This window comes from Neolamprologus brichardi, chromosome 3 (assembly GCF_056152115.1).
Source record: "Neolamprologus brichardi isolate AB-2024 chromosome 3, ASM5615211v1, whole genome shotgun sequence".
NCBI lineage: Eukaryota > Metazoa > Chordata > Actinopteri > Cichliformes > Cichlidae > Neolamprologus > Neolamprologus brichardi.
The window spans coordinates 31,512,991-31,540,256 of record NC_142106.1 but is presented as its reverse complement, the minus strand read 5'-3'; the positions used below and the strand labels follow the sequence as shown (position 1 = coordinate 31,540,256).

Here is a 27,266-nt window from a genome sequence, read left to right as displayed (position 1 = left end):
ACAGTCATACAGTAAATCTTTATTAGGGTTATGTGCCATGTTCTCAGATTAATTAGGTGTGATTCAAAGTGCTTTACACTTGGCAAAGTGAAGATGTAAGGTGCAAATTTTTGCCAAATAAAACATTTTAAACGGCATGATTGCGTAATATGTTTCCAGTGTTTATGTACATATATGTAACTTTTGCAAGTCAATAATTAAGCATAAAATCAGACAGAATTCAATACTTAAGAAATAAACTCGTAATTTCATTAAATATAATTGTTTGTAATGTGAAATGTGCATATATAAGTTTTATATTTTTCTTTTTGGATTTTTCAGACACCATCATTTGTCAACAGTGGAAAACTCTTTTCCTTTACTCTCCCTTGAATGTGATGAGGTAGTCAGGGTACGCTTGGTTGTCATGAAACACAACATACATGCTGGGGTTATCCATTCTGTTTACCACACTGTCATAGCGGTCGTGAGGCTGCTGGGGGTTTCGAGGTGGAGGCACCATCATATCACTTTGGCCCAGAGTGTAGACGCCTGTGAGGACTCGGGCGACGAACATTAACTGAGAACCATCAGCAGCTGGCTTGGAGTAGGTGGGGTGAGCTGAGTAGCTGGCTTTTACAGCAAAGTAGGTCCCACGACCATATGAAGTTGCTGAGTGTAGGAAGAAAAAAAAGAAAGTTAACAATAGGTGATCCTCTTTAAACTGTAGTGACTTGCAACATCAATCACATGATACTGCTCAGCCTCCTGGCAGTAGATCTTCAGGTGTCACAAATACCCTGGAAGTACAAGCTGTAGAACAGAGAATTACTAGTTCACTATACTGTTACTTTCATATCTTTCACCAGGTGTTTTAACTACACTGTTGACTGTAACTGACATGTTTTATTAGTGCATGCAGGAACATGAAAATATCTTTTCAACCCAATAAGGAATCAAGTGCTGTTATTGTACTAGGCCTGAAAACACCTTCACAGTCACATAAAACACCTGTTTTTATGTGTCCCAAAGCCATAAATGTTTAAACAAACACAACCCCCCCCCCCCCCCCCCCCACAAAAGACAAATCCCTGCCTTCCATGCCATCCTTGAAACATCAGTGTCACCAGAAGTGAAAATAATTTATTCAGCCTTAATATATGAATGCTCTCATACTCACAGTGTATTCTTACCTGCATTGTCCTGACAGTATACAGGACCAAATAGTGTAATACTTGATGGGCTGTTACTTGTCAAAGGTCTATTTAAACACATTCATGCTCATCATTTGTAATTAATAACAAATACTGTAATAAACACTTAAATCTATTCACCATTAGAGTCAGTTTTGTGAAGCGTGGAACATCAGACAACAAGATTTTTAATAGAGACACCTATGGTATCTATTTCACAATCCTATGTCGCCTCGTTTTGTGTTATGGTGTTCACGAAGTGGGTTGCTCATGCCAAACAATGCTTGCCCGGTGGGCGAAGGCAGTAAAAAAAAAAAAACTATTATTACATAGAGGTTTTTTTTTTTTTCATGTGCCACTTCATAAGGTAAAAAAACTGATCAAGCTAAGTCTCATACAGGATGTTATTATTTATTTAACAAAAACTAAACCAGAATGCAGAAGCAGTGAATAACAAAACTAAGTACAAGCTATGACTCAATACCCTAATAATTAAACCATCTTTAGCAGCAATAACTTTAAGTAGTCATTCCCTGTGTCACTTTATCTAGCTCTAACATTGTTATGGAGAAATTTTGTCCCGCTCTTCTTTACTCTTGCTTCACTTCATTGAGGTTTGCAGGCATTCGTTTATGAACAGCTCTCTTAAGGTCCCACCACATCATTTAAGCAAGGACACTGGGCCATTGCAGCATTTGCAGCCATTCTGTTGTAGATTTTCTGCTGTGCTTGGGATCACTGTCTTGCTGCATGATCTATATTGGATATGCTTTAGCTGTCAAACAGATAGTGTCACATTAGACTCTTTAGAACAGAGGCGCTCATGGTTTACTCAATGACTGCAATGTGCCCAGGTCTTGTGGTTGCCAAAAAAAAAATGCAACCCTTCCAAACAAGTCACACTCATTCAGTTGTTTTCTAGTTGTATGGTGATGAACTTTAATATTTTAACACGCTAATGAGACATGTAGAGTCTGAGATGTAGCTTTTGGGTATTTTGCAATTTCTTTGAGCATTGCAAGATCTTGATCTTGGGGCAAGTTTGCTGGGACGTCCAATCCTAGGAAGATTGTGGTATTGTGTTGACACACACCTGAATACTCTAGCGGTCCCCAACCTTTTTTGTGTCATGGACTGGTTTATAACCGACAATATTTTGTGTGTCGGTCCGTGAAATACAACAAAATAAAACCAGTACTGGTACCCCCCCCCCCCCCCCAAAAGAAGATTTATTCATAACACAAGGGAAAAGACCCAGGGAAACCAAGTTAATGATAAAAAAGATAAAAAAATAACGATAAAAACGATTGCCAAAACTTCTGTTTTTATAAAAATACTTTATAAAGGGGACACTTTGGCTTTCATACACTGCTTGCTCCTTTTGGCTTAATTTTTGTTAAATGAATAATAAAACTTAATATACCGTGTTTTCTTTCTTTCTATACCTTATATATCTTCCTGTCATCTGAGGTTTTATTTACTTAATTTCAAGACTGCTAATGACAAGGTTATTTTTATTATGCCGTGATAACTAAAGCCTTTTAATGTAAAGACAATGTTTTTTCTTTCAACATTTAATTGTAACTCTACTTGTTTAGTTTAACTGCCATAAATGTAAATTATTTCAATTTGTTTAATTTATTGTGTTTATGTATGTTTTCTATTTCCTTTATTTATTGTTGTTTCTTTTGGGGTAGGGACTATGTTACTTTCTGTGTTGCGCATAGGCCCCTTTAAGAGACGCAAAGGGAAGTTAAGAAAACATGTGCAAAGAAGCTAAGTTGTAAGTTAAATAAGTCACAAAAAAGATTAAATAATCTGTTTCAAAGTGAAGCGAAGCATTAAGAAGAGGTGAAAGAAGTTGGGGAGTGTTTTTTTGTTAAGTATTGTTTAATTCCCTCATGGTTACATGCAGCCAGCGAGGTACAGTAACTGTGTTTTGTTTATCGCATATTTGTTAACTTTGATTTAAATGTTTATTTGTAATATTCATGCCTGGTCATTCTTTACGGTTATGTAATGACAGTTTGACTGTGGATTTTATGGTGGTTTGGAGGAGAAGTGTGACGGAAGAATAAATCCATCTGTGAATGAAGAACCATGGTGTTGTGTATTACCTGGAGGGAGTGATATTTAGTGTTTTGCAAATATTTGTGCAATTGTAAGAAGACTCCAGTGTTGACTTTGGTTAGAACATGGTTTTGGCACTGACAGATTGCATGTGGTACTTTCCAAAAGCTTAAGAGATAAATGCTGGCATGTTCTGTAGTTGTGGGCTATAAAAAGATTATCACCATTTTGCCCAGCAAAGCGCCTGTTGAATCCAGTTTTCATTATGGAGTCGCAATTGTCCTGGGTCGTCCCGTGGTACAGAAGTTTCTCTCCTGCTCCTCCCTCCTGTGCATTCTTATCAGAAATGTGCTTCTTCTGTGCTTCATAGGCGCGACGCAGATGAACGTTCTGCAAACGCTCAATCTGACAAGACAGAAGATGGACAAAGGATCAACAAGCTGCCAAACAAGGTAATCCAGGATATTAATTACATCTGAGGGGTAGCTTTATGCTTATGTATTCTCTGGGCCATAAAATGAGGCGTGCATCTCAGGTATGAGAAGCGTCTGTGTTATCAACAGGAATCAATTAATTACTTTAATACTGCAAATTATGTCATCATCAATTCAGTGGACTTCAGCGATATGGTGGACTGAAACTAAAATCCTCCTAAAATCCCAAATGAATGAATAAATAAATACAATTGAATTAAATAAAATGGGGAAATTAGTTTGTTTATAAAATGTGACATTGACTGATTTCTTGTAACTTGAAATTATATTATGATGTTTTACTCTTCCATTTTATATGTACATTAATTATTTAAATATAATTTATTTATTAATAAATGAAGTTTTAGCATCTCTGTATGTGGAAGTGAAGCACTGGAACAGGCTGAGTGAGGAACTGAAACAAAGTCCCAGCATGACCACTCTGACCGGTCGTTCTCACCCACTATTTACACAGACGGTGTGTATATACGTGTACGGGTGTGCGCATGTATGTTCATGTATATTTGTGTCAGTATGTGTTTATATGTACATATATCTGTAAATATGTATATCTCAACAAACTGTGAGGAAGAATTTATGATAGGATATATCATAAACATGAAGCAATAATAAATAAATAATGGTGAATTACTGTGAATAATATACATAAATATTAAAGCAAGTTAAAACAGAAATATCTATGTGTTCCACTTCACTGTTGCATAATATTTCATTAATAACATTTAAGAAGAATAAAGTAGTGATGAAGCAGCATGCGTATAATAAGACAGGTAATATAAGTAGAAACTGATGCAGGGAGAGCCACCCACCTTCATCACAGTTTTGGTGACAGTTCGTTTGAAGGCCTCCTTCACTGTTCGGTACTCTGGAGAAGAAGACTCCAGGGGAATGACCTTCATACTTTCACTGGCAGCCATGCTGTCCCAGTACAGAGGGAAAGTAAAGTCTAAAAGAGACAAGCATATATAGCATATACAGCATACACATGAGAGAGCCTAGGCTGAGATTTATTTTTTGCTATTTACTACAAAATCTTGCAGTAAATACCAATCAACAAACAACAAATCAAAAAATCTATATTTTCATGGGATGGTCTGTGAATAAAACCAAAATGAAACATGTAATAGAGCCTGTCTGACAATAACATAACACTGCTTCTAAATGAGACATTTAAACATGAAATAACAGAGCAATATGATCCTCAGTTATCTGCTGATGTGGGATTTTTATATTTCTTGTTTAAAAATGAACTGTTTAGGCTTACTTTCATATTGACTTTTGCAACCTTCTTTACTTCAAACTGTTTTTTATCACTCATACACGTAGTGTCTTAATGGAGGGTTGTGGGTTGCGTTTCACACACCCCTGTTTCATACCCCCACATACATCTGCCGGGTACTGGACAATTCTTGGGCACCTGGAGCTCAGGAACTTGAGCTTTTTTGCTCGCACCACAGTGGCTGGCCTCTAGCAGGGTCGGTTACCTGTTGCCTATAGTACTCTGGGACTCTCAGGGCTCTAGAGTGTGACCAGTTTGGTTGCATATGCGCCTTAGTTTTTCCATGGTGTGACTAAAAAAAATCCTAGGTCGCACCGGTGTGACCAGCCGTTCAGTACAAAAAAATAAAAAGTGTCTGCAATTCCGAAAGTCTCCGTGTGGTCAACAACAGACACACATTATGCCCATATTGTGGTCTAAACCAATCAGAGATAATTGGGGCGGGACCTCTGTGATTGGCTGTGGTCCAGATATTCCTGTAGTCCTTTGCGTGTGTGCGTTTGAAAGTGCAGGTGAATAGAGGTGAGTACCTTGAATGAAGGGATAAAATGACTTCCGACAAGAAAGCCTCATTTCTGCTGTTTAATAGTGAAGAAATTTTAACTTTTTAAAATTATGCCAAATTGTGAAACCCTTAGGTGTGCCATTAATAAAACCTCTCTAACTTTCCTCTGCTTCACTTCAGCAGCATCAGGAAATGTTTATATGTTGATTCATGGTTTTCTTCAGTTTTTTTGTTCTACTGCAGAATATTTTTAAGGTTATCTGCTATAAAAAGCCAGGCCAGGAAAATGTCCTTCATTTTGTCTGTGTTTTATCCTCAGTTTGTTATGGGACAGCTGTGTGCAGGCAGGAGTGGTGATATGAAGGACCCAAAATGCAGACTTTCGGAAATCAAAGGTGAACTTAAATACAGCTTTAATGCTGAACTCTAAAAACAGTAACAAAACTGAGACTCCAAGGTAAACACAGACAGAACACACAGCAAAATAAGGGTAGATCGCAACAAGGACAGAAGAAAACACAGGGCTTAAATACACAGAGGGAGCAATCAGGGAATGGGTAACAGGAGGTAAACACAGCTGGGGCAAATCAGGCCTAACGAGACAAGGGGAAGCAAAACCAGATACATTAACATCAGACATGGACCTTCAGAATAAAACAGAAAACAACACAGACTGAACTAAAGACACAGACTCACATGCAGGCACTGCAACAGAGGGAACAAAGACATGGGACCAGGGCAGACAGACACTGACTGGACATGGGGATATAGCAACTAAGGATTACACAGAGACATAAACCATAAGACATAACTAAAGAAGAAACCAAAGAATAGAAATGATAAATAATATATAAACTCAAAACCCTGGGTCAACGACCCAGGCATCCTAACACAGTTACTTTGACTGAAAGGCATCTCCTGTGATGCTCACACCTCTGATGAAGTCTCACATGTATCAGTACTGATAAATGATCAGAATTACAATATTTCTGGCTGTCAGAGTCAAAACTGAATTGAACCGAATTGAAACCTTGTGAATCAGAATCAAATGGATTATAGAAATTGGTGACAGTGATACCCAATCCCTAGTGAGTATTCTAGGCCCAACAAAGGTGAATGTAGCTGTGGGTAATGAGAAAAGATGAAAAGAACGATTGATAACTTTTTTGTTAAACCCTGATCCGTCTGAAATTCATAGCCAGTGCTCTCACATTTAGCCATAAACCTCTGAACGCTGAAAAAACACAGTATATCCAGAAAACATATTATATGCCGCGATAAATGCACTGGCCAAGTGTGCCCTCTCCCCACTGCCTTTCACCGGCAAGCAGCAGCAAATAGGTCGTCAGAGGACGCCGAGATTATGCCAAAGCACTTTAAGCACAAGCACTTTTTCAGTAATTTATCTTTCTTGTAGAAATGTGCACCAAATAAAGAACTTTGTGTTCACAAGATTATTTACAAATCAATACTGTCTGTATGGACAGCAATTAAAAAAAAAAGTGAACATGTAAAACTGTGGGGTTAAACGATGTGGTTGAAAAATTTGGGTGCGCTTAACTTTTGTGCTGGTGGACCTAAGAAAAAAAGTTAGGCGCACCAGTGCAACTGAGGCAAAAAGTTAATCTAGAGCACTGAATACACACTCTGTTCTCACTTGCTCTCTCTCTCTCTCTCTCTCTCTCTCACACACACACACACAGATACATCTATGTATTTGTGATTTATGTACCTGTGCATTTGCAAATTTCTGTGTACCAGCTGTTGTATGTTTGTTTTTCTTACAGGTGCAGTAGTTTGCTATACATTTTTCATTTCTATTTCTACACTGTCCTTTCATTAAATCTTGATTGACATTAAATCTTGACATATTGTACATTAATGCCTATGTTTTGCACATGTCTCAACCAACTCTGTATATTTTTATATATTTTATTTTATTGTTTACTCTATTTAATTTGTAAAATATGTACACACACACACACACACACACACACACACACGTGGAAAAACATTTAGTATACACATCCAGTAATGCATATACTATTATATATTGTACATATATTTATTAGTCTCAGATTTAGCCATTCTTGTATTTTGCTTGTTTTACGTTATTGTATTTTTGCACAACTCTGTTGCTTGTGAAGCTCCCACACAAGAATTTCACTCACATGTACTGTACCAGTGTACCTGCACATGTGATGTGACAATAAATGTGATTTGATTTGATTTCATTGAAATCTCTTTAATAAATCATTAAATCAAAATCTTAACAATTGTTTGTTTTAACTTTATATTGCTCTCAAGCATCAAACTCTAGTATCAGTCAGGCTCTTTACATAACACTGAGATCTTCTCACCTGTCAGATTCTCAAGTCGCTTTAGCTTCATCGTCTGTCTGTTCAGTTGCTGTGTGGCCACCATCGTCTGTAGATTAACCTCCCATGTGAGTCCCTGTGCATCTGTTATTCCGTCTGTTAATTTGTTGTTTTCCAGTTGGTGATTGGCTGTTCTGGGAAGTCTTTCCCAGTTTCCGTTATGTGCCAGGATGCACCAAACAACTCGGAGGTACAAATCCTCCTCCTCCCTGACTCTCACCTCATTAGCAAGACCCATTAACTGACACTGATTCATTTTCTGCATCACCCGGGTGACCCCGTCTTTTAGCCCGCTCACTGTTAGAGTGCCAGACTGATCAGTTTGCATGAATAAACCCTCAGACTCCACCAGCTCCTTCAGCTCCATCATGTCATCCTGGTCGAGGGGTTCCAGTTCCTCCTTTGAGAAGGTTTTACTGGAGCACTGCGTCTGATATTGATGCTTCAGCTTTTCCATGGCATCGTCAACGTCCTTTTTGGAAAGACCCAGGAACGTGAAGACAGACTGCTGACTTGTAGAGCTGATTTGGAGACTGCTGAGGTATGCACTCACAGAAGGAGGAGGCTGTTGTTGCTGTACTTGAACTGGAAGTACTGGAAGTATGGGAAGTACTGGAACAAATCAGGAAAAGTTTTCAGTAAAATATTTTTAATCTGTTTTTATGTTAAAATTCACTACACTAAATAACCACACAAAATGTCAGTTTGTGAATATTTCTGTCACCTCTGTTGATGACAGCTGGGGAATACATCTGCATCGCTTCCTCTTTAAAAGCCAAGAACACATTGATCTTAATCAGGACGAGATGGATGTCAGTGAGGCTGGTCATGATTGATGCAGATGACTTGATCCCTCGAAGAATGGCTCCTGCCACAATGGCAGGATTCAACCCTCCAGCTCCTGTTAAAACACCACTTGCATTTAGGTGTGTGTGTGTGTTTGTGTTTCACAACAAACAGAATAAATAGAAATGCCAAACAAATTACTTACCAGCACACATGGCAGGAATTGCCACTGAATTGTATTTATGAATTTCACAATAACGCATGATACCACACACAAGTTGTTCAATGAGGACCTCATCCTGTTTTCCATGCACGTGTAAAATAGCTTTACAGGGGAAGTTTCCAGACTGGGTCTCAAAAATTTCTCCTCGATTCACTTTTGCTGCACAGAAAGTGACAGAGCATGGATGAGTGAGAGTCAGATAAGTAAGATGAGAAGGTAAGTAGCAGCTTCTCTTTTTTTCACCTGCTTTCAGTTTAGCTTCCACCTCTGGTCCAGCTACAGTTAAGATGTCTTTGCATACTCCATCTGTAGATGACGAAAAATAAGAAAAATATATATTAAAGAACTTACAATTTGTCAATAAAGGCAAGTTTGTGAAGCTGTGCTATATGCTAATCTTGTTCTAATTTTAGCATGCTAACACAGCTAATCAGCACCAGGACTGACTGGTGATGATGGCAATAGTTATGATTACATAACCATTGCCATCCATTTTTTTAGTAACATGCCGACTTTTGCTACTGTAAAGTTTAGGGCAAGTTGCACAGTTGGTTAACAAATAGATTTCCATTTGTTAGCATAAATAATAAAAATCACAAAAGCCAACCTTATTAGGGCTCCAAAAAGTCTAAGATAATCTTATTAAAATGAATATGTAGTGCCTATTGGTTAAATACTGATATATTTATATATATATATTTAATAATTGTATTTAATTAGTAAGCACAACTTTGGATCAACAGTAGACAGCAACAACAATAAGACACTTGATGCCACAGTATTATTTTAAGTTCCCTTTTGTGGCACAGTTGAACACTTGCAGTGTAGTATCAGACATTCTACCCATTTAATTTCTTAGTCTTGCTTCCTGCTTACAGTTACTCATCAACCCTATTTCCCCAAATCAATCCACATACATTTATGAGAATTGGTACTCTAAGGTATGTAAAAGGTTAATCCTTGCCAAACATGCTTGGCTAGAAATCAAACATTACTCATGCCGAGTACACACTACAGGCAGCATACCTGTTCACCTTTGTTCCCTGCCGAACTGTCACTGAGTCACTTATTTTTGTTACTGTTTGATAATCTCAGTCCTGATTGCTTTCCAGCACCTGTGCCTCAGAGTTTTGCATTTTGTCATCCACTAAGCCTGTTCCTGCTGAATATGCCTAATATGCACTATGGGCTTTAAAATGTGGGCCGTCAGAGGCCTGTGCAAAGTTGCAGACCTATTTGACAAGGACACCCTACCATGTTTTAATGGCTTGACACAGAAATTTGGCATTCCAACCAAACATTTCTTCAAATTTCTTCAAATCAGAAGCTTCATTTCAAAAACTCAAAAATCCCTAACATTGCCCACTCTAAACTCATTAGAGGACATAGCAATAAACCATCAGCTGAAGAAGGGTTTAATATCCCGTTTTTACAGCAACCTCAGAGATGGCTCTCAAACATCCTCAAAAAAAGAAAGACTCGCACAGTGTCAAGACTTAGAGTGTAGAATAACTACAGAGGAATGGCAAAAAGCCTGCTTGAAAGCCCAAACACAATCTATAAACACCCAATTTAAACTAATCCAGTGTAAATGGCTAATGAGAACATATATCACCCCAACATTATTAAACAAATTTGACCCCAAAACTCCGGACATATGTGTTAAATGTGGGGGAAAAGGCACACTGATGCATTGCCTGTGGGAATGCTCAGAAATCCAAAAGCTTTGGGAAGAAGTTTTAGATGTAATTGCTCATATTACAAGTGTCAAGCTGAATCTATGTCCTAAACTATGCATCCTAGGAATTTTCCCCGCTGAAATCCGGGGATTGTGGGTTTTTTTTAACCAAAAAACCACAATCTTCTGCCTGTTACAGGCGAAATATAGCATAGCCAAATCATGGAGATCCATTAGTAGACCACACTTGAGAACTTGGTTGTCGACACTGTCAAAATCCCTCGCTTTGGAGAAACTTATGTCTATGATAAAGGGTAAACATGCTTCCTTTAAAAAAATGTGGGGAAATTTTTTGTTATTTTTGGAAAGTGAGGAGATGATCGATAGTGAACAGAAATGACTATATCCATTTAATCTGTATGGGAGAAGTAGTGTTGCAGTTGTTAAAGAGAACCTGGGGGCCTGCGAGTGCTGGACTGCTCAATAGAAGGAGAGATGTGAAATTAAATGGACTGGAACTGAAGAGGACACAGCTTATCATTGCAACCGTTAGGTCGGATGCCTCTCTAACTAACTTGACACCCTTGGACTAAACTTCAGCCCGAAGCCCTGGAATAATGCACTTAAACCTAATGTCTCATTGTGTTATACCTGTTTTTTTCTGGAGCACTGTCTGTTAACCCTTGTTTTGTTTTGTTTTTTTTGTTTTTTGTTTTTTTTTTGGGGGGGGGGGGGGGGTTGTTTTGTTTTACTTATCTATATTTTTTTTCTTTCTGTAATAATATCTGAATGATCTACATGGGAGAGTATGTATAACTATATCTATGTGTTTCCCCAACACTGTTCATACATGATGTACATACATTACTATTATACACTCAAATTTTTTTTTTTTATTAATTTCCTCCTCTATTTTATTTGAACTCTCTCTTCCTGTTGGTTAAAATGTTGTTGGAAAAGCAATAAATAAAAATCTTTGAGAAAAAAAAATGCACTATGATTTCACATATGTAGTTTCACACATATAATATGTAGCTGCTGGGTTGATGACATTTTTATATAATTTGGATCAATTTGGATCATTTCTTTATCTTGTCAAGGTCTGTGTCATTGTTGTAAATTGTTTAAGATGTAGATTATTTATGTTATGTTATTTTATGTAGTTAAAGTTATGGTACTTTTATTTTGAAAGTCAAGCTTGTTTACAAGTCTTGCTTTTTCCTTTCTGGAAGTCGGGGAAACACCTGTAAGTGTGGAGCAAGAATGAGCCCGTAATGTTCTTTATTGAAAGTCACGTTAAGTACAATGAACTTTAACTACACGCTTAAAAGGAAACCTCTGAAGAATGGTGACTAATTCCTTTTTTGCAGCCAACGTGTCACGGTCTGCCGGGGCAGGCCGTATGGTGATTATTTAGGACCCGGAAGCGGCAGCTCTGGTGCAGGTGAGTATTTATTTACCAAAGTAAACACAACAGAAATGGCACGGGTGAAGCTGTAACAGAACCTAAACTGTGCAAACTAACAAAACAAACCAGAACAAAGATGCAGGGAGGTCCGGGGAAAATATACACACAGAGAGATGGATGGAGAAACGCAGGGAGACCGAGGGGAAACAACACAGACGAACCAGCAACGACTATGACAGAAGACACGACTTAAAAACACTCAGAGAACACAGGGAGATTACACACAGGTGGGGGACACAGCTGGGAGTGATAAACGTGACGAGACTAGGGAGGCAAACTGAAAACACTCACATGAGACGCAGACCTTCACAATAAAACAGGAAACACACATACGCAAAGACACAGACTAGGAAACGTGGACTTAACACAGGAATAGATGGCAGAACAGAATACACTAAACAGGAGGAACAGAACCAAAATCACTAACAGAAAACACAAAACGCTGGGTCAACAGGACCCAGGATCATGACAGTACCCCCCCCTCAAAGGCTGGCACCAGACAGCCCAACAAGAAACAAAACCACCAAAAAAAAAAAAAAACAGAAAACAACCCAACCAGGGCGGGCGGCGGGGGCCCAGGACGGAGGGCTCGGAGCAAAACAGAACAGGCGCACAAGAGGGACAAAAAAAAAACAAAAAACCAAACAAAACACGAGCCAGCACCAAAAAGCAACAACAAAAGAACACACCGGAGCCCAAGAAAACAGTGTCCAAAACAAAAGCGTTCAGGGGGCCGGCCAGGGGGCTGACAGCACAGGAGCCCAAACAGTTCAGGGGGCCGACCGTGCGGACGGCAACGGTGGCGACGTGGAAACAGTTCGGGAGGCCGACCGTGCGGAAGGCAACGGCGGCGACTCAGACGAAGGGGGTCCGGGGGCCGCTTAAGACGGCGAAGGGGCCCGGCCAGTGGCCAGGAAAGTGGCCGGTTAGCTGCAGCCCCAGATGAGGCTGCGGCTGGGGGCGAAGAGGCTGAAGAGGCTGCGGCTGGGGGCGAAGAGGCTGAAGAGGCTGCGGCTGGGGGCGAAGAGGCTGAAGAGGCTGGGGGCGAAGAGGCTGAAGAGGCTGGGGGCGAAGAGGCTGAAGAGGCTGGGGGCGAAGAGGCTGAAGAGGCTGGGGGCGAAGAGGCTGAAGAGGCTGGGGGCGAAGAGGCTGAAGAGGCTGCGGCTGGGGGCGAAGACTCGGAGGCTGGACCAGACGAGGGCGAAGACTCGGAGGCTGGACCAGACGAGGGCGAAGACTCGGAGGCTGGACCAGACGAGGGCGAAGAGGCCGCAGGCGGCGTGGATGATGAGGCCGCAGGCGGCGTGGATGATGAGGCCGCAGGCGGCGTGGATGATGAGGCCGCAGCTGGCATGGATGATGAGGCCGCAGCTGGCGTGGATGATGAGGCCGCAGCTGGCGTGGATGCCGAGGCTGCAGGCAGCGGCGTGTGAGCCGGAGGCGGCGTGGGAGCCGGAGGCGGAAGCGCTGCAGGCGGCGGCGTGGGAGCCGGAGGCGGAAGCGCTGCAGGCGGCGGCGTGGGAGCCGGAGGCGGAAGCGCTGCAGGCGGCGGCGTGGGAGCCGGAGGCGGCGTGGAAGCCGGAGGCGGAAGCGCTGCAGGCGGCGACGTGAGAGCTGGAGGCGGCGTGGAAGCCGGAGGCGGCGTGGAAGCCGGAGGCGGAAGCGCTGCAGGCGGCGGCGTGGGAGCCGGAGACGCAGCAGGCTGGACGGGTCCCTCGGACCCTCCAGCGTAGACAGGAGACAAAGGCCGGACGGGTCCCTCGGACCCTCCAGCGGAGACAGGAGACAAAGGCCGGACGGGTCCCTCGGACCCTCCAGCGGAGACAGGAGACAAAGGCCGGACGGGTCCCTCGGACCCTCCAGCGGAGACAGGAGACAAAGGCCGGACGGGTCCCTCGGACCCTCCAGCGGAGACAGGAGACAAAGGCTGGAGCGGTCCCTCGGACCCTCCAGCGGAGACAGGAGACAAAGGCCGGAGCGGTCCCTCGGACCCTCCAGCTGAAGCCATCACTAAGCCAGCAGTCATGGAGGCTACTAGCTGACACAAAGGCGACCGGCAATGCACTGGGCATTGGCTCTGCCCAGGCAACGCTGACACGGCACAGCTCTCAGGTGGCTGCTCAAACCTCAGGGGTCCAGAATCAGCTGGGAACTGAGACCTAGCCTCTGGGGAAGCCCTGGAGCGGCTAACTGGGCCAATGGCAGCTAAACCACGAAAAGCACCCTGAGTGGCAATAAGACTTTCTCCCTGCATGGAGTGAACGAGTGAAATTGGTAATACCGGAGCCTGAACTACAGGTGACACCGGAGGCAGCGGTGACAGTGGAGCTACGGGTGACACCGGAGGCGCCGGAGCGCGAGCTACGGGTGACGCCGGAGGCGCCGGAGCGCGAGCTACGGGTGACGCCGGAGGCGCCGGAGCGCGAACTACTGGAGGCGCTGGAGCGTGAACTACTGGAGGCGCTGGAGCGTGAACTACTGGAGGCGCTGGAGCGTGAACTACTGGAGGCACCGGAGACCGAACTGACAGTGGCTGCCGGGCGGCTGGCTGAGCTGACAGTGGCTGCCGGGCGGCTGGCTGAGCTGACAGTGGCTGCCGGGCGGCTGGCTGAGCTGACAGTGGCTGCTGGGCAGGCGGCAAGCTGTTCATACCATCATCTGCCGCGCAGAACACAGCCCCTGAATGAACAGTCACACAGTCAAAAAACGGAAAAGAGTCCCCACTCACCACAGCCGGCGAATTAGAAGTCCGAACGTCCGGCTGTGGGGTGGCGCGCCGGCGGCGCGATCGGCGTTTCCTCCCCGCCGACGGCTCCGACGGGCCGGGCAGGATCACATCCGACGAGTCGGGCAGCGAGGCAGGAGTGGCTGAGAGAAGGTGGGGAGTGTGCTGGAGAAACGCCTGCATGGTCGGAGGAAGTGATTTCAAAAGCCATGGGAGGCCGGAAAAGAGCTGTTGTAGCCGCTTTTCAACGGTGCGGCGAAGCTCGTATGGAGGGTTCTCCAGCCACAGCCCGAGGAGAATTTCCACGTTGTAGCTGATGTCATCCTGGAGCTCCTCGGACGGATCGAGTGCCGCAGGGTCCATGTTGGCTGGTTCGTACTGTCACGGTCTGCCGGGGCAGGCCGTATGGTGATTATTTAGGACCCGGAAGCGGCAGCTCTGGTGCAGGTGAGTATTTATTTACCAAAGTAAACACAACAGAAATGGCACGGGTGAAGCTGTAACAGAACCTAAACTGTGCAAACTAACAAAACAAACCAGAACAAAGATGCAGGGAGGTCCGGGGAAAATATACACACAGAGAGATGGATGGAGAAACGCAGGGAGACCGAGGGGAAACAACACAGACGAACCAGCAACGACTATGACAGAAGACACGACTTAAAAACACTCAGAGAACACAGGGAGATTACACACAGGTGGGGGACACAGCTGGGAGTGATAAACGTGACGAGACTAGGGAGGCAAACTGAAAACACTCACATGAGACGCAGACCTTCACAATAAAACAGGAAACACACATACGCAAAGACACAGACTAGGAAACGTGGACTTAACACAGGAATAGATGGCAGAACAGAATACACTAAACAGGAGGAACAGAACCAAAATCACTAACAGAAAACACAAAACGCTGGGTCAACAGGACCCAGGATCATGACACAACGAGGTATTTATTGGTCTATTTTGTTTTGTTGTACAGTGTTATTTTAGGCGCCGTGTCTTACGTTGAGTCTTTATGTTGTTAATACTGTGTAGTTTTCACGGTGGCTTTGGAGAGCAGTCTTCAAATAAACCAGTGACAGAAAACCAATAGCGTTGGTCTGTGCTTCGAGGGAATTACATAATATGTGAAACTATGACCATGATCAGTACTAGATCCCAAATACAAAAAATTATCTAGTTTTGCTGGCCCATGTGCATTAGAAAGTAGTGGCATAATTACTTATGCTGCTGGACAATGACTATCTATTGTATTTTTGATGTGTATATATAATTATATGGTTTTTATACGTGAACTACTGATAATGCTAGATGAAAACTTTGATCTTCAAAGATTATATTCATATGGGCATCCCCATTTCTGTGCAGATATTAATGAACAGCTGTTTGCCTTTGCCATCCGTAAAGAGCTATGCTACCATTGTGGATAAAAATAATTTTACAGATGCAACTGGGTTGTCCTGCTCACTGCACCTTCTTGTCTTCCCCAGCTTCACCTACCAAAGTCAAAACTTTTGAAGTTGGTTGTGTTCACCACAACATCTGTAGTCTCATTAGTGATGTCACCAAACACCACGTGTAGTTTAACCCCACTTCCCACTGTCATGATGATGTCATCTAGGTCGCTGGTGAGGGACCTGAAGATTGCTGAGAGGAAGAACACCACACATTAGCTATTGTTTGATATATTTAATCTGATGACTGAGGGTACTAATGAAGATGGTAAAATATGGGACAGGCTTAATGCTTTTTATCTCCTCACTATGCATTAATGTCACATACTGAAGACAGTCTGAGTAGTGTTAATTTACCTTGGCCTCCCTGGTTCATAATTAAGCTGAGCTGTTTGTAGGCATCGTGATAGCACTGTAGATAAAAACACAGAATAACATGATAGATAATTGATTCCTGCATGTTACAGATCACATACAGGACATATCAACTGACACTGACCTCCTCAGAATCAGGGTAGCCAGGTTTAATGACAATGTGGATGTTTGTAAGAGAGCCAGAGGATGCAGATAATCCAAACTGGTGAATGACGTCAGTCAACACTTGAATGGCTTCTCTCAGCGGATATTGTAAAACAATTCCTGGCCCAATGATCGGAATGGCCACTGAACCCAAATTCTGCTGTACACAAAGCTCCAGACACCTCTTCAGACTGTTACCAAGAGCCTGCAAATCAAAAGTTACATATTTTTAAACAATGCTTTCAAAGTTAACTCTTGTATTGCACACTGCAACTGAGCACACACGGAAAACTGTGGGGATCCACAAAAAAGTTCAGTTTGGTTGCATAAATCTTCCTTTGCAGTTATCTGGTTTGTGCATTAATATTTTCACATTAATTTAGTATTTTATTATCTTTAATTATCTTTTCTTTTGTGTTTTCCATCACCAGAAGTGTTAATGAAAGTCCTTAATTTTACCTGAACACTCTTTCCTCTTACTCCGTCCCAAGGCAAGCACTCAATGAAGAAAATTTTGGAGCAGCCCAGAGATGGAGGTGCATCAACCATCTGAACATCACCAGGGGCGAGGGCACAACTGGCTAAGACTGAATCAAACGTTAACTTTAATATATTCCCAGCTTTGGCCAACAAACTCTTGCCAATATTTGTCAAAGTCAGCTGCTTGTTGAGCATGGGGACCACCAGAACATCCACCTGCAGAATTAACATTGAATAACATGAATATTGATATTTTATTTTGGGATTATGGGAAATAGAATTGAATGGAAATAATCAAACCTGTTCATTTTCTAAACTGCTGAGTTTGATCTTCAGGTTTGTTCTGTTGATTGCAGAGTTTCCAATTGTGCTGTACATGCTGCTGCTGTAGCTGAGAGATCTAGGTGTATCACTGAGTCTGCTGGTGTTTCGTGGTCTTCGCACATTTCGGGTGGTTGCAGTTTGCTTCTCTCGGATAATGACGTGACAGGAACCCTCTATCAGCTCTTTAGTCACTTTACCCTCTTCCTGGAAGTACTGCTGAGCCCCTGGTCCATCTAGAGTCAAAGTGTCTACTATAACACTGTCTAGAGTTGATGTTAGGGCCTCCTTGGCCTCCTGAACATGACATCGAGGACCAGACACAAACACACAAGGATTTGGAAAATGTGAGGCTTTTAAGGTCACCTTGGTCTGCTTCATGCCAATCAAGTCTAGGATTTTATTAAAACAGTCGACCATTTCAGGATGAAGCAGATTGATGGTTTCTTGAGTTGAAACTTGATTCAACTGGAAGTCGTGAAGAGCTTCATTGAGCTTGGCCACATTTTCACTGAAGCCCACCAGTTGGACTTTGGTTGTTGAGGTTCCCCTGGCGCCTGGCATGTAGCTGATGTCCACTCTGAACTCTCTACTTTTTGCCTCGTTCTTGGCTTTCGTCAGAATTTCTTTCAACCTGTTAAGATCTATTGCACCCTGCAGCTGCACAGTGGCCACTTTAAAGTCTCTCATTACTGCTGCCTCAGCCTCATTCAGAGCATCAGAGGACAAACTGGACAGAACCAGATCTGAACCCACCTCAAAGAAAACAGGGTTTCTGAGGCTCTGCTGGAAGCGAGTTTGGTATTTTGGGATGGCATCACTGGTCTTCATGAAGATAAGCAGAGCTGTAGGGAACTTAACGCTCTTCTCCTTTATGTTCTTAATCAGTTCATCCAGTTTTGTAGCTCCTGACTGCACCTCTTTGTCAGGGCCCTCCAAAGTGATCATGGCACTACCTCTGATGATTGTAACTTCTGGACAATTAGCACGCATTTCTCGATTGAACTCTTCTTCTATGAGCTTGAACTTCTTCTCCACAATTGGCACTTCCTTTTTGGTGGGTAGGCTTTTTTCCAGAATTGCAATCTTCCCCTTCATGGCATCAACCTCTCCCACAACCACAGCATAGCCACTCTCTATGTAATATTTGATATCATCTGTCTTAAAGGCAGAGTCCTGCAGTATCATTTTCACCTGTTTTGGCTCAAGCACATGATAGCAGAGGTAGGTTTCGGTGAGATGGACAAAGACCTGATCCACCTGACATTCCCATTTCTCTGCAGCACTACCAAATCCTCCTCCTGGACCCTTGTCAACCTCCCCTCTAACCAAAACTTCCTCTTCATCGAAATTTAGCTCCACTGTGCAGCCGATTGACGACAGTTGTTTTTCAAAATATTTGTATGCTTTACAATTGTCTCTCAGGAAAAACAGCAGGAAAACATCTATCCTGAAAGTCTTCTCAAGATCTTTTATATTTGGATTTCTACAGCTCTGAAAGAAGGAAAGAAATCAAACAAATTTGTCAGTTAATGCTTAAAGAGTGGCTACTTATTGTAAACAATTTACCACATAGGGTTGGCCATAAGTCAAAAATGAATCATATACTTCATCCATTATGTACTATCTCTGCTACAGTGGGGCAAAAAAGTATTTAGTCAGCCACCGATTGTGCAAGTTCCCCCACTTAAAATGATGACAGAGGTCAGTAATTTGCACCAGAGGTACACTTCAACTGTGAGAGACAGAATGTGAAAAAAAAAATCCATGAATTCACATGGTAGGATTTGTAAAGAATTTATTCGTAAATCAGGGTGGAAAATAAGTATTTGGTCAATAACAAAAATACAACTCAATACTTTGTAACATAACCTTTGTTGGCAATAACAGAGGTCAAACGTTTACTATAGGTCTTTACCAGGTTTGCACACACAGTAGCTGGTATTTTGGCCCATTCCTCCATGCAGATCTTCTCAAGAGCAGTGATGTTTTGGGGCTGTCGCCGAGCAACACGGACTTTTAACTCCCGCCACAGATTTTCTATGGGGTTGAGGTCTGGAGACTGGCTAGGCCACTCCAGGACTTTCAAATGCTTCTTACGGAGCCACTCCTTTGTTGCCCGGGCGGTGTGTTTTGGATCATTGTCATGTTGGAAGACCCAGCCTCGTTTCATCTTCAAAGTTCTCACTGATGGAAGGAGGTTTTGGCTCAAAATCTCACGATACTTGGCCCCATTCATTCTGTCCTTAACACGGATCAGTCGTCCTGTCCCCTTGGCAGAAAAACAGCCCCATAGCATGATGTTTCCACCCCCATGCTTCACAGTAGGTATGGTGTTCTTGGGATGCAACTCAGTATTCTTCTTCCTCCAAACACGACGAGTTGAGTTTATACCAAAAAGTTCTACTTTGGTTTCATCTGACCACATGACATTCTCCCAATCCTCTGCTGTATCATCCATGTGCTCTCTGGCAAACTTCAGACGGGCCTGGACATGCACTGGCTTCAGCAGCGGAACACGTCTGGCACTGCGGGATTTGATTCCCTGCCGTTGTAGTGTGTTACTGATGGTGACCTTTGTTACTTTGGTCCCAGCTCTCTGCAGGTCATTCACCAGGTCCCCCCGTGTGGTTCTGGGATCTTTGCTCACCGTTCTCATGATCATTTTGACCCCACGGGATGAGATCTTGCGTGGAGCCCCAGATCGAGGGAGATTATCAGTGGTCTTGTATGTCTTCCATTTTCTGATGATTGCTCCCACAGTTGATTTTTTCACACCAAGCTGCTTGCCTATTGTAGATTCACTCTTCCCAGTCTGGTGCAGGTCTACAATTCTTTTCCTGGTGTCCTTCGAAAGCTCTTTGGTCTTGGCCATGGCGGAGTTTGGAGTCTGACTGGTTGAGGCTGTGGACAGGTGTCTTTTATACAGATGATGAGGTCAAACAGGTGCCATTCATACAGGTAACGAGTGGGGGACAGAAAAGCTTCTTACAGAAGACGTTACAGGTCTGTGAGAGCCAGGGATTTTCCTTGTTTGAGGTGACCAAATACTTATTTTCCACCCTGATTTACGAATAAATTCTTTACAAATCCTACCATGTGAATTCATGGATTTTTTTTTCACATTCTGTCTCTCACAGTTGAAGTGTACCTCTGGTGCAAATTACTGACCTCTGTCATCATTTTAAGTGGGGGAACTTGCACAATCGGTGGCTGACTAAATACTTTTTTGCCCCACTGTATGTTCAGTCTGTGTCCACTCTGTGGCATGCATGACCCCCTTCATGGAGGAAACTTAAAACACTGCCAAATATAATTACCATTTCCATTGTTTGGACATATATGTGGCTATAGTAAAGACAACATCAAACAAAAAGAAGACGACTATGGGAAAATACCAAAACTATCTCAGTTTTAGTGGTTCAGTATATTTACAGCACAAACCTAGTTTTTGTGTGCTTGCCTTAAAATCATAATCATTCATTATTCGAACCTGAGGAAAATGTTTAATTAATCACAATTTTAAAATTAACGTCCAACCGCCCAGCCCTAGCTCCACAACATCCAACACTCAAACACCATTTTAATCAGCAACTCTTAAGAGAAAAAAAGACATGTCTTAGTATTTGTTTCTTAACCCTTTAAAGCTGGTCGGAGCGGGCACGCTTCGTTTTTCATAGCTATTTTTAAATCCCGGTAGCGCTGCAACCAAGTAAGCTAGTGCAATAATTTTTTTTGCATATGAGGCCGGAGGAGTTGTACTTACATCTTATGCCATCAGCTTGTCCTAGGTCACAGTTTCCTTCCATATATAGCTTTGCAAAAACTGCATAAAAAGCACTTGCAGCAACAAAAACATAATATTCCAGAAATACGCTTTGCCTATCCGATCACCTGTTTGTAACACTTCCTAGTCCATCAGCGCGAACTATCGCATGTCCGCCATGACCTGCCCAAAACCGGAAGTGACGTCATTTTGCGGAAATGTCGTTTTTTTTTTTACCATCAGGGTCTTATGAGCATATGGTCGTGTCCAAATTCATGGGCTGCATCCTCCTGAGGCCGCATTTGTAGACCGATTACGTCACAGCGACGCGCCGAAGGCTGTCCAAATTTGTAGACTTTCGCTACTCAGGTTAAACGTAATATATAAGTCACTTAGACAACCTAAAAATGTTATTGTTGCGCTTTTTTCAGTGTTTTGTTTGTTCGTGAGAAAATCGGTTTGGCTGAGGTTAAAGTTATTAGATTAGATTAGATAAAATAAAACTTTATTAATCCCCCGGGTGGGTTCCTCCTTGGTTTTTACATAGCTGACTAAACGTCAAATAGAAAACTGATTAAACAGAAGTATGAGACAGTCGAGAATTTACGCCAGTGTCCTGTTATATTTTAGATAGCAAGGAGCAGACGGCCGAGTTTATTAAACTCCACCGAGACAGCGGTGACGCTAATCAGAAGGCTAGACCATCCAATTTCCCCAGCCGTTTACTTCCGGCCTACCCGACCTCCTGAGGACCCAGCAGGATGCAGCAAATGAATTTGGACATGACCTAAACTTGTGTTTTTAAAGTTATGTTTGACTTTATGACTTTCTGTGTCGTTTCTGGGATGCTTAGGACTCATATTGCACTGCTGGAAATAATTTATTTTGATGCATATGCTGTTTTTTCGCAAATTTGCATTATAATATTTATTTTTGTTTTTCCTGCAGTATATATAAATTGGTGTATTTCAAAAATAAAACTATGAAGACACTTAAAATAAATTTCCTGTGGTGGGAAACTATTTTTTGCAACTTTTTTGTATTTACAGTTTTGAGGGATAAGCCTTTTAAATTTCTCTAACTAGAAATATATGTTAAAAAAACAAAAACGATTTTCAATTTTTTTGTAGTTTATTGCACTTTTTTGCAATTTATGTAATTACTATGCACTTAATGCATACATATTATTAAAATTTGGGCTATAATGGTTGTATTGATGTATAGCAACTTGAAATGCTCCCAGAAATGGCTCCACAGCATGTAAAAATATAATATAAGCTCTGGCGGACTTGGTTCTATGGTAGGTCTTAAAGGGTTAAATAAACCAGTTCTAAAAAAAAGTTGTTGAGCAGTTGCCACAGCATTTGCCACTGTGGAATTAAAGAAATTATTTTGTGGCTACAATATATTCTGCATCATTAATGATATAATCTATAGTATTGATACTGCATTAAGATGTTTATTAAAACCTGCTGACTTTATATTAACCTTTTTATTACAGGTACAGCTAAGACCATTTTATACACATTGCATTTTGTGCTCAGTAAAGAGTTAAAGCTCAGTCAATTAAAGGTCTCAAGCTTTGTTTGGCGCGAATGTCCAGGTAATCTATTGTGTAGGTGACTTAGAGCAACAGAAGGTTAAAACTGCATACACGCTTACAAAACACATATAGTACATATAATCTAGAAACAGGCTTGAGTGAAGGCCTGAATGTATTCAGCTTCTTGTTGCAACCTGTGGCATTTGAGTTTACTTAGTAACAGGTGACAGAAGATGGGTCAACAGGAGGACAAGTCCACGGGGACCTCCAGGGCCTGAAATCATCGCCATATTTGGGAAAAGATGTTAGAAAGAGGAACTTCTGTGTCTGACCTTAGCTCTAAAAATCATCTCATTGTCTGTACAAGATGCAAATGATGTTCTTAGAAATACAAAAATATGTTATAGAACGCAAGAGGGGGCGTCAAACCCTGATGATATATAAACCATTCTCTGTGTATTTTTGGGCAGAAGACATATGCTGATGTGATGCTGTGTACTTCCTCCTGCATGTGTGTTCTTAATAAACTCTTCATCTGATTGCACTCTACTGGGGCCTCCATTGGTTTGTTTTTGTGCCACTTGTCGAATTCGGGACAGATTCATACAGTCCTATGTTGATAAAAACACATTAAATTAATATCTGTTTATATGTTTTTGTTTTTGATTGTAATATCTGACTCTGACACTGTGTTAGAACAGAAATATACTACAACCCTGTTTCTAAAACAGTCAGGATATTGTGCACAATGTAAATGAAAGTAGAATTCAATGACTGGTGATAATTTAAAACACAATATTATTTCATTTGTGTGTTAACGGGATGCAGTGTCAATGGATTCCACAAAGAATTTAATATTTTGTTGTATTTCAGATATATATATCTACTGGGATTTTCCTACACAACCATCTCCAGGGATTACAGAGAATGGAATGAAAAAGAGAAAATATCCAATTCTCTGCATGAAAACGTCTTCTTGATGATGTCAAATATTTGACTTCAAATATTTAAAGCAGCACTGAAGTCTTACCTGTTACTCTCAATGTGTACCTAATAAAGTGTCCAGTGAGAGTATTACCATCAGGCCTTTTAATACCTATGTTTTTAAAAACAGTATCTTTGATGATATGGCAGTGGAGTATCATACATGGCATTGGTTACTTGCTTGTCTACAAAGGCTTTAATACTAAATATTATATCTGTATCTGCACAGTGTGCCATCCATATGATGTATTTTTCAGGTAATGTGTTCTTATTTAAACAATGCTGAACATGTATTTTACACTCTGTATTAACAGCGAGACTCAGAAGTGAAAGAAGCCTGAGAACTATCAGTCACTGAAAACACTGAGGCACAATGAAATGAAAACTATAACAAAGAAATTGTTTTTGTCAATATTGTCCTCAGCTGTCCAACTTTCCCTGGAGGCTAACTCACTCCTTTTAAACTGGTTTGGCCACATTATTCTGGCACTCAGTTTTTACTGTAACCAAACGTCATATTTGAAAGGGCAGTGAACTGTACCAGTGATTGGCTTGGCGATGGCTGGTCAGAGGTCTGTGGTGAACTTCTCACGGTCAGCTGCACTTCTCCACTAGGAAGAGTGATGGTGTGAAACTTCCTCTGCAAAACTCTGTCTTGATCTGTAAAACATCATAAACAGAGTCACTGAAACAGCCTGCAATTAAACACAAATCTAAAAAAAATATTTTACAAATGACCGACGGTCCTACCTTCTTTTTCCTTGAAACAGATTTTATAAACGCTTCCTCCGAGTTTTTCAAGATTTCCGCAGTCGCCACCTCCGGAGTCTCGCCTTTTCTGAAAGTATCTCCTCACTTTCTCCTTCTCTCTGTCTGTAAAGTCAGTGGCTTCAAAAAACAGTGGATACGGATATTCATCCATTTTATCTGCAATTCTACACTAACATGAGAACTTTAAACCCGTCAAACACTTGTTGTGCCGCTCTGTGAGTGCCCGTTTTTGTTTCAGTTTCACTTTTCAGGTATCGCCTCTTCGTGTTTACACTTCCCCACCCAGCAATGGAAAAAGTCCGCATTTAATTCTCAGGGGCTTTTCTCGTCTCACCTGCTCTGCAGGTACTTTACAAGGTGTTTCAATTGGCAGAGTATAACTCAAAATTATATGTCCCGCTCCACTGTACAAGACAATGGTTACCTGAAGGGATGTACCACTGTGAGAGGGGGGGCTATGGAATAGTCCAAGTGGTAGCAGCTGTAAGCGGTTTCATCAGTATTTCAGTGTTGTTTCAACATTGGTTTTGTGTTGACATTTCAACCCTGACGATTCTGATGGTTCAGATGGAAAATCAACATCTGTTCAATGTTTCCTTGCTATCTGGGTATGGTTTTCAGAAAGACATTTTACTAGTAATTATACTGACAACAAATTAGGGTTTCTATTTTATGCTTCATCTGATCTGCAAATATATTTCACATAAACCCATTCATCCATCCATTCGTCCTCTTGCGCTTATCCCTGTCTGGACGCAGTGGAGCTGGAGCCTATCCCAGCTACCATAGGTCTGTAGAGGCGGGGCACACCCTGAACATACAGGAATCCCTCCGTGTAAAACCTTCCTTATATACTGCAATATTACCACACCGACCCACTAGGTGTCATTATAGACCCAAAACTGTGTCGGTGCAGTGAGACGTAATAATAATTACATTTAAGGTGTTTTTATTCATGTTTTGCTTCATGTGACATTTCGGTTTAATTCATGAAGTGGCTTTCAGAGTGAAAGAAAACATATGTAATAGAAATAGAGTCATTTCTAAAATGTTAATTCGTTAATACGATGAATGAAAAGATGTTATTTAAAATGTTTATAGAAACTATGAAACCGTTTTAAGAAGTAAAGCACAATTATTGATGCACTGATAAAATACATTTATGTAGGTGTTACACTGTGTGTTCATTAATGAAGCAGCTCGCTGTGAAATAAAGATAAATTTTCAGTTTTCTCTCCCAGCACTTTCTTCCTGTATTTAAAGTAGAAAGCTCAGGGCATAAAGGTACTTTATGTAATTACCCTTTAAAGTATTTAAATACAAACTTTACTGCAGGGGACAGACTTTTACTATGTGGATTTGTTGCAATCTCAGAAAAATGATTCAGATCCAGATCAGATCCACTTGTATTTTGTTACCTGGAATTTTCGGCATTTGTGTGTCAAAATTTTAAAATCTGTGTTTCTCTTTAAATATTAATATTTCTTTTTAACCAGACTGTTCTGTTTGTCTCCTTGTCAGGCTTTAAATTTCTTCGAGGCCACTGTGACAAATAAAAATGTAAGACTGTGTTCTTAAATGAAGCTTTCACTGATTCGCTGCACCATCTAGGGGTACAAAGTGGTATTACATAAAAAATTCAACGTGTTTCTGGTTCTACCTCGTTATTGCAATCTGTTGATAATCTTAGTTAAGTTTGGAAGATTTTTAGATATTTTTAGACCAAGAGCTTTACAATAAGCACCTTCAAAGCTACTTTATGTTGAATTAAAGTAAAGCTGCGATGCTGTGTCTTCTTAAGTAGAGACTTAAAGGTGTGCATCACATTATAAATTGAAATGTCCCATATGTGAAACTTTTAGCCTGCAATTCTAACAATAACAAAAAAAACAATCTCATCGGGATATTTGGGTATCCTCTGTTGTGTTGTTTTAATTTTTATGTGTGTGTCTTTTAAAGTCTGAACTGTAACATCACAGTTTGGCTCTTGTCCCACTCGGTCACCTGACATGTTGTTGTCCCTCAGAGGATGCTGTGTTCCTGGATGATGAGATGGAGAGGGAGGAGTGTGTGATGACCGAGATGGGGATCATCTATCATGGTTTCTATGATGACATTGCTGAGACTGACTGGAACTATGGACAGGTCAGAGAAAACCAGACTGAGGCTCTTAAGGACTTATTTACCAGTTGTCTTATGGCTGACCTGAGGGTTTTTATGCCTAGGTCAGGGGTCGGCAACCTGCGGCTCCGGAGCCGCATGCAGCTCTTTAGTCCTTATAGTGCAGCTCCGCGTGGTTTGGGAAAATAAATTTGAAGTATTTAGCTGAAGTGTATTTTATTTATGTTTAGTTCTTTTTTAACTTGTAGTTCTAGAAATATAAAAATAAAATTATATTCTATCATTGTTTCATCGCTCAAAATAAGCGTCATACCCGCTGAAACGCCGTGCATTTATCGAGACTTTCAACCCCAGGTAGGCCAATTATGGATCTTCGGATCCACATTATGTCAGCAGCTCCACCATGAACTATGTTAAAAACAAACACCGCTCACGCCTCACAGATGACAGCTTACAGTCCTGCGTAAAGATGAAAGTGACTTTGTGCAGCCCCGATTTGCAGATGCTGTGCCCCGAGGTTCAGGAG

The 27,266-nt window shown here is 41.6% G+C and overlaps 1 protein-coding gene across 1 annotated transcript; it reads right to left on the bottom strand.

The window, feature by feature from the left end:
• Positions 1–4: 4 nt before the first annotated feature.
• LOC102782394 (protein mono-ADP-ribosyltransferase PARP14-like) lies at positions 5–24,770 on the bottom strand. Its single transcript, XM_087836511.1, has 14 exons — positions 24,599–24,770; positions 24,390–24,508; positions 17,535–19,049; positions 17,214–17,450; positions 16,735–16,959; positions 16,593–16,647; positions 16,282–16,428; positions 9,151–9,213; positions 8,890–9,066; positions 8,623–8,799; positions 7,881–8,510; positions 4,546–4,682; positions 3,467–3,647; positions 5–651 (listed from the first exon to the last, which is right to left on the bottom strand). The coding sequence occupies exons 1-14, from the start codon at positions 24,768–24,770 to the stop codon at positions 359–361; spliced, it is 4,128 nt and encodes a 1,375-aa protein (XP_087692637.1). The 3' UTR covers positions 5–358.
• Between the last annotated feature and the right edge of the window lie 2,496 nt (positions 24,771–27,266).

Excerpts from the sequence above, each read along its gene's own strand:
- LOC102782394 (XM_087836511.1), bottom strand. The coding sequence starts at position 24,770 with ATGGATGAATATCCGTATCCACTGTTTTTTGAAGCCACTGACTTTACA. Across the intron at positions 16,429-16,592 it reads TATGAACCAGGGAGGCCAAG|CAATCTTCAGGTCCCTCACC; the intron begins GTAAATTAACAC and ends TCTTCCTCTCAG. Across the intron at positions 3,648-4,545 it reads TCACCAAAACTGTGATGAAG|ATTGAGCGTTTGCAGAACGT; the intron begins GTGGGTGGCTCT and ends CTGTCTTGTCAG.